Source organism: Macaca nemestrina, chromosome 3 (assembly GCF_043159975.1).
Source record: "Macaca nemestrina isolate mMacNem1 chromosome 3, mMacNem.hap1, whole genome shotgun sequence".
NCBI lineage: Eukaryota > Metazoa > Chordata > Mammalia > Primates > Cercopithecidae > Macaca > Macaca nemestrina.
The window spans coordinates 43,417,534-43,431,251 of NC_092127.1; the positions used below are offsets into that span (position 1 = coordinate 43,417,534).

The 13,718-nt window shown below is 39.8% G+C and overlaps 1 protein-coding gene across 4 annotated transcripts in view; it reads left to right on the top strand.

The window, feature by feature from the left end:
• Positions 1-13,718, top strand: part of LOC105463432 (solute carrier family 10 member 7) — a 257,442-nt gene that overhangs the window by 184,288 nt on the left and 59,436 nt on the right. For all 4 annotated transcript variants that reach the window (XM_071092956.1, XM_011710508.2, XM_011710512.3 and 1 more), the window contains one exon: positions 2,641-2,676. In XM_071092956.1, coding sequence (XP_070949057.1) covers positions 2,641-2,676 — 36 coding nt within the window. The remainder of the gene's footprint in view (positions 1-2,640; positions 2,677-13,718) is intronic.

The following is a 13,718-nucleotide window of genomic DNA, read 5'->3' on the forward strand; positions in this document are numbered from 1 at the left end:
TTTTTAGGGATAGGGACTCCAGAAGTCCAGTCCATGGACCCCAGAGGTGGTGGTGGAGTGCAGTGTGGACATGCCCTTAGGCCCTGGATGGTTTGCATAGGTGCTGGCAGTAGTGGGCAGAGTGGGTGCTGACACTGTGCATGGGTGCTGGCAGCAGCAGTGGTAAAAGAGGGACAGCTTCTCCTAAGGCCCACCGACGATGCAAACAGGTGTCAGCAGCAGTAGGTGGGGCAGATTAATTCCCAGGCCCTAGAATGTTGTCCACAGGCACTGGTGGCTGCAGTGGCAGGTGAGAGAGGTCTCTCCTCAGGTCTCCCAATGGTCCACACAAGCACCAATGGTGATAAGGAAGTGTGGGTCAATCCCAAGGACCCCAGACAACATGCACATTAGCGGCACACACGGAGGCCCGTCCTCAGGCCCCCACATGGTGCACATGGGTGCTGGCAGGAGCGATGGATTAATCCTCAGGTTCTCAGATGACCTGTGCAGGTGGCAGCAGCAGGTAAGCGAGGCCTAGTCTTAGTCCCCTTGAGGGTCTATGTTGGTGCTGGTAGTGGAGACAACAGGCAGGGTGGGCTTCTCTTGAGGCCTCCCAATGGTGCGCACAGGTGCCAGTGGCAGCGAGCAGTGTGGGTCAATCCCTAGGCCCCCATATGATGTGCAGATGTGCCAGCGCACTGCTGGCAGGTGGGGCTGGCCTGACCTCTGGTCTGCAGATGGTGCCTGCAGATGCCAGTGAGTGGCACATGTCGATCTCCAGACCTTCAGATGATGTGCACGTGCAGGCAGAGTGGGCCTATTCTCAGGCCCCCCATGGGTGCTAGATGCAGTGGCACAGGGGTGGGGGGTATCACTCCTCAGGCCCCTGGACAATGCGCACTGGTAGTTGTGGCAGCGCCGGTTGCAGCAGTTATAGCACTCTATACTGAACCTTGTTTATAGATCAGTGTCCTCTACTGGATTATAAGCGTTTAAGCATAGGGACCATGTTGTATTCATTCTTGAATCTCCTGGATGAGCCCAGTACCCAGTATATAAGTGGATGTTTAATTATATGTTTAAACAAATCTGCTTGAAATTGAATGCCTCCCATGGGGGAATAGACTGAGTCAGCCAGATATTTTCATTTTCATGTGGCCCTTTAAAGTTTGGAATTCCTCCTAAAGTCTGAACTTAGTACAAGTCATTGAAGGACAGTAGCCCTTCTAAGTTATCAATTATTTGTCATTTAGCACATTTGGCTCTCTTAAATGTGTTAATGAGAACCTGTTTCATAGATACCAATGGAGTTGATAGGCCACAATACCTGTTTTAATAAGTAGGATTTAAAGTGATTCTTAGATTAAGATACTGTATTCTCTTTGGCCAATTGCAAAAGTGTGCATAATAAAAAACATTCATTCTATTGTTTAATAATAAAACAAGTCTATGGATATTCACATGTGTATATGCCCAAGAAAGACATGGTAGCATTGTTCGTTTAAGGTAAGCCAGTCCTTCCTGGGCCACATGCAAAACAATTGAGTGACTATTATGACACAGGGACTTTCATGTAAATACAAAAAGGATAAAAAAGGACTTTTTTTCTTCCAAAAGTAAAGAAGTAGTCCCAGATCTGGATCTTGGACACTGTCTGGGTATAGTACTTCTGTCTATCTGTCTCTCTGTCTCTCTCTCTCTTTTTCTGTGTGTGTGTGTCTGTCTGTCTGTCTGTCTCTCTCTTTTCTCTCTTAGGCATGCACAACCTCAGATTCTCTGAAATTTTAAAATTCCAAGTAGAATTCATTAATAAAAATCTGAAATGCTTTTTTTTGTATAAATCATAATGAAGTGTTGAGAGATAAAGGAAAAACTAAGACGGGCAGATAATCATCTACTGCTCCAAAACTGAAGCCTGTCATTTCAACTCCCAACTCAAACACTTAGTTTTAAAGTGTTTGCCTTCAAGAAACCTGAAAGCTGGTATTCTGCTTCATTGGCAACAGCCTCAAACTGTTCCCTGTCATTGAAGAAAACAAATCTTTTGCTCATTTCTGCCTAGGGGAGGCAGAGGGACCGAGGTGGTCCTATGTGGCTGAATTAGATGAAAGACTTGCCTTCCACCATGGAGACATGAAGTCTAATCAAGTGAAATGAGTTTTGAGATCCCAGCTCATTTCCTAGGGGAGATCAGTTCACATTACAAAATCACGACATCTCATTCATCACAACTGACGTGGTCTTTGCTCAGGAGAGGACCCCAACTGGGACTAAACCACCTGTCTTCTCTCAAAAAGGGGCATTTTATCCAAGTTAGAGTTGAAAGCCTTGGAATGAGGAAGCTTGCCAGCCACCAGCTTCTATCTGTGTGATCCATGTGCAATGTGGAAGGGAATTTAGCTTTACAAAAGGAAAGACGAACCTAAGGCAGATTGGTGGTTGTACTTTTATGATGCCAAAAACAAATAATTGTAATAGAGATGTTAAGGTATTATGGAAGAGAAAGCTAAGATTGGGACCCTCCCCTCTTTATCGCCTAGATTTTATTAAACAGCATTGAGAAGATAAGCACTCCCATGCCTCAGAGTTTAAAACGGCAAAGAAAGTGTCCTGCTTTCCAGGCTGATAAATGATCATCCTCTCTTTTATTTCTTTCAGGGCATCGTTATAACACCCCTGCTCCTGCTGCTTTTTGTGAGTATTTTGATGTTGTCTTTAATATCTTTTATTAAAAGCTATCTACAATGTTTTAAGAAAGATCATTAGAACAAAAATGAAATTTGAATTATTTTGCACCATATTTTGAATTGTTATTCCAATATTGGAATTGTACCACATAATAATATTCAGATATGAAGAAGCTTCATAATTTCATGATCCAAGAACAGCATCAGGACCTAGTCATTAGGCCTCCAGCTCCTGGCTAAATCATTATATTACAAATAAATGACCCCATGACACAGGTTACAACTACTCTACTCTTTATTTTCTCATTAGTAAAACTAAAGTGATTGATAGTGACCCAGTGTTTGATAGTGTTTAACAGAAAGAGCCCTAGGACCAAGGGATCAGAGGAAGCTTGGGTTCCTAGGCTGGTACTGATGATAACTAGCTTCCTCACCTTGGGAAAGGCTGCCTCAATTTTTTCCATCTGTAGAATGGGAAGTAACATCTCCTCCTTTCTATCGCCCAGAGATAATGAAAGGTGCTTTAAAAATTAAAAATACAAATCAATACAGGCTTCTAGTTAACTAAACAAAAACCGTTCTGAAAACAAGAAATGCTAATTAGCTGTCTTATTTCTTTTGGCAGTAAGCATATGAGAAATTAGATGAAAGATTATAATAGAAATTAATGTTATCTCATGCTGAGCAAAGCATATGTAATCATGAATGATACCTAAAATACTTTATGAACTGTGCATCTTTTCATACACATATCTTCCAAATATAAATCACTCTGCTTATCACTGAAATGTAGTGGGGATGTGTTTCTGGGAATGTAATGTAGCTGTTTGACTAAAACTATTTATCAGTGAATTAAAACTGTGGGGAAAATTTATTTAATTATAGTGTAATTACCCAAGTTGGAATTCAATTAGAGTAATAGAATGAGGGACTTCATTTCTTACCCGCTGAGTAGGAAATAGGGAGGGATAGATATACTACTAAACAGTTGGATTCCGCATCTTTCATGAAAGACAGTACCTTCAAGTAATAAACCTCAGCCTTACCCTCCCTTTTGAAATGCTGGCTCCATTCTGACAAGGTAAGAAGAGTCAAATAATCAGATCACTTTCCTCAGCATAACAAACTTCATTGACATGGACTCCACCAATGCAGAATTTGCAGTTAGTCAAATTGAAACTAAAGAGACTATTTGCATTAATGTGGAAGAAAAGACTTATTATTATGTAACTACCTGCTACTAGATGTGAGAAACTGGAATCATCCATTTGTTTATTTCCAAGACCTGGGATCACAGGACAGTTTCCCAGATGCAGCCCTTGGTGGGCACAGGATGCAGGCCTGTCTGAGGTCCCTACTCGCAGTAGATCAAGGGACTTGTATAGAGCTCAGCATCTGGTAAGTGCACAATAAATGGCTGCATCACCTAGGTTTTCTCTGCTGTGGAAGAGTGGCATCTCTTACTCTTGTAACTCATTTAAGAAGAGCAGGGGAGATGTTACAGCCACAACTAGGTGGCTGAGGCCTAGGGTGTAACACTTTGGAGTATCTCAGAGGCTGGAATCTCTGAGACCCTTTTTCGACTTGTAATTAAAGAACCAAAGAGTAATCTTCTTGCCCTCCTTTCCATATCTGTGTGGTAACATGCTGATAAAAATTGTGGCATCACTTTATTACAAGCTTTCCCCTACTCACAGACCCATAGGCTCAGGAGCTTTAGTTGTAACGTTCAACATTCTAAAATTATAGAGCTACAAGAATAATGAAAGACTTGCCAAGACCCTCAATGTAAAAGTTTAATGCTTCCCTTCTGAGTCAACGGGGCTATCCCAGTAGGTTCAGTGGCATTATCACACACATCATTAGATACATATGGTATTATGACTTTATATCATATGCATAGCATATAACATGTTTTCTCTGTTTAGGTTGTCTGCATTTTATAAACAATGGAAATGTCTTAAGCATTTGGGTTACCAGGCCTCATTTACTGAGCAAGTAATGAGCAAGTAACTGAGCAAGAACTCATTTACTAAGCAAGTAACTGAGCAAGAACCTGAATGACTTAAAATGTGAACAAAGGCCGCATGTGGTGACTCATACCTACAATCCCAGCACTTTGATAGGAAAAGGTGTGAGGATCACTTGAGCCCAGCAGTTCAAGACTATCCTGAGCAACATATGGAGACCCATCTCTTAAAAATGTATATATATGAACACATCCCATAAACAGTGTACTGTTTTTCTCAATGCCCCTGTTGTGAGTTGAATTGTTTCCTCCAAAAAGATATGTTGAGGTTTTGACTCCAAGTACATCAGAATGTGGTCTTGTTTGGAAATAAGGTAATTACAAAAGTTATTAGTTAAGATGAGGACATACTGGAATAGGGTGGACCCTGAATCCAATATGATTGATGTCCTTATAAGAACAAGAAGAGAAGGCAGAGACACACAGGTAGAACTCTATGTGGTGATGGAGGCAGACATTAAAGTGATACACCCACAAGAAATACCAAAGATTGCTGGCAAGCATCAGAATATAAAGGAGATGAAGGATTCTCTCCTATAGATTTCATAGGGAACATGGCTCTGCTTGATTTCGGATTTACGGCTTCTAGAACCATGAAACAATACATTTCTGTTGTTTTAAGTTGCCCAGTTTGGGGGCTTTGTTATAGAAGTCCAAGAAACTAATACAACTCCTGGAAGTAGTATTGTCTTATTTTATCATATTATAAAAATGGAAATTTCTGGGTATTCAGGCATAAGAGTTAACGAAGGCCATTTTTGCTGATGGAATCTCAGCTGTATTCCCAACCTTTTCTCAGAATATTTCCTTCACTTTCTTGCTCCAACCAAAACCTGTCCTATGATTCATGTTTCTGACACAGCCTTGAAATGGGGGAAGGTGTATTCCTTGTACCTCATTACCAATTCCAGATCATTTCCCATGCCTTCTCCGTAAAATACCCTGGTTCCTTTGAAGATTGTGCCAACACAGCTATACTACCTGCTACTCCTGTTTGTTGTAATTATCGGTAGAACCCCAGGCCACTATCAGTCCAAAAAAATGTTAGCATCTTCCCATTGTTTTCTTTTTAACAGTATACTTAAAAAATTCTTGGTATTTTCAGTATTCACATAGTTGGTCCTTCCAATACCCTGATCTCTAAATTCTTGACCTCATCTCCAGCAAGCTTGCCCTCCACTTTGTCTCAGCCAGCTACTCCAGGCCCTTCACTTTGTTATTGCCAATAACTACGTCCCTCAATAATCCAATTTTCAAATTTCCTCTCTGACTAACAGCCTTATGATTTATTCCCCAAACCAAAAGTTCTTCACTGGAATGGCCAATTCATTTACTTTATCACCTTTACAATGCATCTAACTATACCCCAACTCTCACCCCATGCCCTCACATCCCATCTTACCCAGCCTAGACTTCATGGTCCATCATTATAATTCCTTTATTACATGCACCATCAACAATCTTACTCATCTCTACTGCTTCATATTTGCCTGGAAAAGTACTAACCCTACTGAAATCTAACTCTACACCTTCCTGCATATGTACCTGAACTTGCTGGAATAAAAACACTACCATGCTGACTGGTCTCATTTGAAATTCATGACAACTAAATGCAAGTGAGCCTGGCAATTCTACTACTTTCCTTTAATTAATTCACTCTTCCACTCTCGAGGATCATTTCACACCTTCTCCTTGCCTCTCAAATCTCCAGTGCCTCTTTTTTCATATCAAGTATTGCCAAAAGGAAATTGGCTGACGAGGAAATAAGCAATCAGAGAAATTTTATGTGATCCCACCCACCTGCATCTGTAGCCATATTCTTTGCCTTTTCTCCTGTTTCTATAGATAAACTGTCTTTTCTCTCCTCTAAAGGAAGTTCTTTGAGTTATGTCATCTCTTATGTCCTACTTAATGATATGATTCATACAGAGATTCCTTTTTCTCCTATATTACCACATTTTCTCTCTCTACTGGATTATTTCTATTAGCATATAAGCATTCTGTAATATTACACATCTTAAAATTAAACCTCACCTTATCCTACCTGCACTCCATTTCTGTGCTCTCTTTTTATAGCAGAATTCCTCAAAAAAGTTATTTAAACTTATTCATTACTCATTCAATAATATATACTGAGTTATTTCTACATGCCAGACACTGTCCTGGGTGTGGGAATATAACAATAAGTAAAACAGTTGTGTCTTTGCTCTCAAAACAGCATTTTGAGAATACTAGTGGAAAGAAACAACCAACAAATGAGTAGAAATATAGTGTGTGAGATGGGTGGTAAGTACTGAAGACAAAAGTAAAATAATGTAGAGGAATAAGAAGTACTGGATTGGGATGGGAGAGAGGGTTGCTATTTTTAATAGGACGGTCAAGTTCAGATTCACTGAGAAAATGATATTTGAGCAAAGGCCTGGAAGAGATAAGGGAGTGAGACTTCTGGGGTTAGAGTGTTCCAGGTGGAGGGAACACTAAGTGCAAATGTCCTGAGGGTATACCCAGTATCCTTAAGAAACACCAAGGTGGTCAGTGTGACTGGAATACAGTGAACAGGGGGGAGAAGAGATAAAGATGATGTCAGAGACAGAGAAGGGGACAAATTATTTAGGACCTTAAAGTCCTTTATAAGGACTTGGAATTTTAATTTGAGAGAGACAGGAAACCATTAAATGGGTTTTGATAAAAGGAATAGCATGTTCTGCTGTACTTTTTTAAAGGATGATTCTGGATGCTGGGTTGAGAACAGATTGTAAGGAGACCATGGTGGAAGCAGGAAGACCAGTTAGAAAGCTAATGATATTATGGCAAGTGATCCTGTTAGCTTGGACCAGAGTGTTTGAGTAAATCTGGTAGGAGGTAGTTGTAAGTAGAAGTGGAAAGTAGAACTGAGACATTGAATGAAGGTTTTTTGGGAAAGAGAAGAGTCAAAGGTGACTCCAGTCCTGAGCAACTGGAAGTGTAGAGTGGCCATTTACTAAGATAGGGAAGACTTTAGGGTTGAGCAGGTTGAAGGAACTCATAAGGAGAATTCAGCATAGGAGATACTTGGATTCCACTGACTTTCAGACATCTAAGTAGAGACATCAGGTAAGCAATGGACTACATGAGTCTGGAATTCAGGAAAGAGGTCTTAACTAGAGATATATATTTGGGAGAGGTCAGCATCTAGATGGATTTTAAATTAGACTGGAAGAAAGTGATAATAAAAAAGGAAAGGTATCAGAGGATCAAGTGCTAGGACACTGCAATATTAAGAGATTCACAAAGTAGACCAAGGAATGGCCAGTTTGCTTAGGAGGAACACTGAAAATTTTGGTGTCCTAGAAGTTTAGCAGAGAATGTATTTCAAAAAGAGGAGAGTGATCAACTACTTCAGTTGCTGCTAATAGTTCAAATAAAATGAAGTTTCAGAATTGACCATTGGTTTTAAGAAGACAGAGGTCATTGGGGACCTTAACAAGAGCTATTTCATCAAAGTTGTATAGTTGAAAGCCTGATTGGATGGGTTGAGGAAAGAATGGAAGAAGAGTTAAAGACAGTGATAATTGATAACTCTTTTGGAGAAATGTTTCTGTAAAGGGTACAGAAAATGGGTTACTAACAAAGTAATAAAATATGAAGAGAAGATTTTGTTTAAATTGGGAAAATTAGTAGCACATTTGTGTCAGTAGGATTAACCCAGTTATGGAGAGAAAAACTGATACAGAAAAAATAAGGGAGAGCTTATGGACACATGTCCTTGAGCAGGAGAAAAGGAGTGAGCTCCAGCGCATAGTAGCCTCCTAGAGAAAGAGATTTATTATGGGAATTGACTCATGCAATTATGGAGCCTAGAAGTCCCACTATCTGCTATCCGGAAGCTGGGAAAACAGAAAATCCAGTGATGTAATTCAGTCCAAGGCCAAAGGCCTGAGAATCAGAAGAACCAATAGTGTAACTCTTAGCTCCAGTCTGAGTTTGAAGGCTTAAGAACTAGAGGCTGTGGGTGGTGACTGGTATAGGTCCTGGAGCCAAAAGACCCAAGAACCCAGAGTCCCAGTGTCCAAGTGCAGGACAAGTTGGATGTCCCAGCTCAAAACAGGAGTAAATTCACCCTACTTCTGCCTTTTTGTTCAATACAGGCCCTCAGCGGATTGAATGACACTTGCCCCCATTGGTGAGGGTGGATCTTCTTTACTCAGTGTACTAATTTGAATACTAATATCTTCCAGACATACCCAAACAGATACACCCAGAAACAATGTTTTACCAGCTATCTGGGCATCCCATAGTTCAGTCAAGTTGACACATTAAAATTAACCATCATATATTCCTGTTAGCATTTATTATCTCATGACATCTTAGTCATTTGTTAATTTGTTTATCTGTGTTCTCCAACTAGAATGTAAGCATCACAAGAGAGCAGGGACTGTATCTGTTTTAGTCACTGTCATGATCCCCATACCCAAAATAGTGCCTGACAGTTGAAGTCACTCAAAAACAGTTTTTGAATGTTTTTGAATGTTTTGAATGAAAGTGAATGCATGGTTGGACAAATGAATGGATGCATCTGTCCAAAAAGTTGGGTTGGAGCTATTTTTAAAACTGCTGTTTTCTTGTTATATGCTCTAACTTCAGAGACATATTCTTTATTATGAAGCCACTTTGAAGGAACTGAGTTCACTTTCTCTCACACTCTCTTTGTAGAGAGGTAGCTCAGTATGATGAAAAGACATAAAATTCTGGTTTAGTTGGCAGCCAGTACCAGTTATGTAAAAGTAGGTTTTCTTTAACCCTTCTCAGCCTCAGTTTTTACCTCTGTAAAATGAAAATTATGATAAGATGAAATGAGTTAATTTTTGTGGAAGCATATTGTAAACTGTAAAGAGCCATGCGAATGTTACATTTGACACTTAACAGAGAAAAATAGAAAAGAATCCCAGGAGGACATCAAGATTCCGCAAAAGCACTCATCTGAAATGCAGCAGCTGGCCAACTACTTCAAATCTTAATCATGGGCTGAGTCCTAAGACTTAAAACTTTAGGATTCTATAACCATACATAATCTATAATTTTATAATCTTGTGTGTAAATGAGTCTGATGTTTACCATGGCCAGCAGTGAGAGCAGTGAAACTTTCCCTGAAGTATCACTTTTTACTACTTAGATCGTGTCTTAGTTCATCCAGGTTACCGTAAAAAAATACCACAAACTGGGTGGCTTATAATCAATAGAAATTTATTTCTGACAGTTCTGGAGGCTGGGAAGTCCAAGATGAAGGCAGATTCAGTGTCTGGGAAAGGCCTGCTTTCTGGGTCATAGATGGCTGCTTTTTGCTGTGTCCTTAGAAGGTGGAAAGGGCAAGGCAGCTCTCTAGGGCCTCTTTTATAAGAGCACTAATTCATTTATAAGGGCTCCACCCTCAGGACCTAATCACTTCCCAAAATCCTATCTCCGAATACCAGCACCCAGGGGTTTGGATTTCAATATACAAATTTTAGGGGCACAGAAGCATTCAGATTATCATGGACCCAGTGTGCTTTCAAATACATTACCTCAATTATCTCAATAACATATCTCTCATTTAGGCAAGGGCAGAAATTATTGTTCTTCTTTATTTTGTCACTGTATCTTCCTCAGTCCATGGAGTTCCTGTCTGTGAGGATAAATTAAGGCCTTGTCCAGCTTTAAAAACTGTACTTATAAGTTCATTACTTGGAATTTCATATTAATCTTAACAAGAGCTATTTCATCCAAGTTGTGTACAAGTGGCAAGTGTCCACTAGATTTTAACTTCTAATAGGCCAGGAATTGGAATTGTGCATGTCTTATTCATTACCTTATCTTCAATGCCAAGTATTCAATAAATATGTATTGGAAGGAGGGCAATAGAAAGGTAGATGAGTAATGAATGATTAGAATGATTCAAATGATAAATGAATGGTTAGGAGGTTAGGAACTCAACCTGACTCATAACCTCTTACCTTTTATTTGCTATGAAAAATAAATTACAGTTTTTTAATAATATTAAACAAAATAATCATCCTTTTATTGAAACCTATTGTGTATTGTGAATACTACAAAGATTAATCTGACATTGGTCCTTTCATTAAAGATCTTATGGTTTAATAGGGAAAATAGGACATATGCACAAATAATTAAAATTCAACTTAGAAATTATTTCACAGTTATAATATTTCAAAGGAGATTACTAACATAGAAAACACTTCATTAAATAGAAGTAGATTTTTTGCAATAAATTTTCTACTGAAAGAAAATTTTTAATTTGAGGAGAATGAAAAGGTAGATAGAAACTTCCAATGTTTCTCAATGGATCTCATGCTTACTTCAGTTTTCTTTTCATTTGCATGGTTCTGATTCTCTGTTATGTCTAACATCACTTAAAAATTTGCATATCTTTGCTTTCCTTTGATGTGGTTTATCACTAATACTATGTTTAGCAGCCGTTATTATGGTCTTTATCAGCAGCATATAATAGAGAATATTGAAGGAGAGAGATTCTAAAACTTGAAAAGTAGTATAGGATGGTAATTAAGATGAAGAAGCAATAGGGCTGAGTTAAGCATTTTGGCTGTGAAGTCAGGCGGTTGGGTTTTAAACCCTAGTGAACAGTACTAGGACAGTTGATCAAGCAGTTTGAAACCTTTCTTTCTGTGGAACCCTGTTCTCTACCAGTTGTGCAGTCTCCATATGACTGCCAGTCTCCATAGTAGGTAACTCATACTTTCTCCCCAACTACATCTTGCTTACTCTAAGAAGAGGAATGAAAGGAAGCTACCTGTATATCTAGGCTTCTTTCCTACTCCCTCTGAAAGACAAAGTAGGTCAAAGATAACTGTCCACACTATAGAAACATATCAGTCTAATTCTGTGTAATTGCAGTCTAAGGAAACCATGTATTGGATGTTGTTGTCATGGGCTCAAGTCCCCAAATTCTGCAGACCATCAATTTATTTAAATAAGTCCATAACTGGCAGAGAAAGGTCAGTAACACTTTGAGTTTTTACCATTAGAACGACAGACCAAAGCCTCACTTCTCCTCTCTCCAGCCATAAAGGACAATTGAGCAAGCAAGACCTCTTGAAACATGTGGAGTGCAAGCTCTGACTGCTGCTGAAAGTCATCCTCGGAGTCATAGATGACACCATCTTCATATGTGGCGATGGTCACATCATTACCTTGGGGTATTTGACAAACATTGGCCTACATGTTCACCCATTCAGAATCATGTAAGCACCGCTTGAGTAAGTGGGGGCACTGCTAGCTCTTCTATCAACTGATTTTATATGACTTGGTTTCTTAGAGAGCCAGCCCCTCAGCAAGTAGGTTTATAAGGCACTGTGACTATTGGACTGATATACATATATGCATGTGTATTCACAAACACATATGTATACAGAATATATACATACCAGGCTCTGTTTCTAGGCTGACTACATGTTCCCTTGATCTGACTGTGTCTCCTATTAGTTTCCATTTCAGCAGTTCTTAAATTCAATAGGTTTGAATTCTCACATCTCTGCATAAGAAACCTTGTTTTTCTGGGGTAGAATAATTTTTATTATTCTATATATAAGTAGCTAATTATGGTTACTTGATGCGTAATCCCACGTAACAGGCATGACTAGCTTTGGAGGTATTACCTTCACTTTACATGAGAAAACCTAGGTTCAGAGAGATTTTGTCCCTCGAGACTGCACAACTGGTAGAGAACACAAGGCACTTTCAGTCTGGGTTGGCCTCCCCTTGAAGGCTCCTTCCAGTTTATGCTCCTAAACATGCCTCTTGGGAGACACGGTTTTTTGTTTGTTTGTTTTTTTAGATGGAGTCTCGCTCTGTCACCAGGCTGGAGTGCAGTGGCACTATCTCGGCTTACTGTAAGCTCCACCTCCCAGGTTCACGCCATTCTCCTGCCTCAGCCTCCCAAGCAGCTGGGACTACAGGCGCCCGCTACCATGCCAGGCTAATTTTTGTATTTTTAGTAGAGACGGGGTTTCACCATGGTCTCGATCTCCTGACCTCATGATCTGCCCGCCTCGGCCCACAGTTTGTTTTAAAACATATTATCAGCACACAATTACTTTTTCTTGAATATTATATCCTAAGTAACATAGGTAAGAGGAAAAAGAAGTGGGCGTAATAATTGCCTTGAAGAAACTTAAAACTTATTTGGGCAAACAAGAATCAAGAATATGGCAGAAATTTAGAGAAGAAATTGACTGCTAAACTGTGGTTCGAACTGAGCTTAATAGGAGTTCATAGAAGAGAGAGGTCCAGGTCAGCGAAAGAGATCAAGGGGCAGCTTTCAAGGCTGCAGTCATCATTAGTAGTTGTATTAGACTAGTATTACTAATCAGCCTAGTAATTGGCTGTCTATGATAGAAAATTCTTCAACTTTTGATCCCATCACTATGAACAGAAACAATGTATACAGCCATTAGTGTCATGTACGATGATTATTTTTTATAATTTGTTTCCAATTATGGTTGCATAATTAATGGACACACATGTGTGAGATGCGTAAGATGATAATAAAACCTAAACCACTTGAAAAGATACTAGCCATCTGATTGTCTCAGTTGCTTCACATTGAGTCAGTTTCTCTACCTTGTGCTCAGTGGTGTTTGTTCTAAAGCAAGTGAAGACAAATCTCCCCTTGAAGCTGAGGGTAGCTTCTGACTACGGGAAGGGAAGTACCTGGTAAGCAGTTTTCAAATGCTCGAGAGGTGACAGAGGTGACATTGATAAACTTCCTCCCCCATTAAAGACTACTGTCCCAAGAAGGCCAGTTGCGTTGCTGGTCTGGGACTTCTCAGACTTCACTGAAGTGAGCTGGAGACATGGGATGAGTTGGGGCAGTCTTGTCCTAGCCAGGCTTTTCCCTTGCCCTTTAGTTCTTTTTCAGCACCAGCTACCAGGGGATGCTCCTTGACAGGGTAGGGTCGATCCAGAGTTGGAAAGACACTGGTTCCTTGCTACTCCCTTGCCTATTGGTAACCAAGCTGGAGGAACTT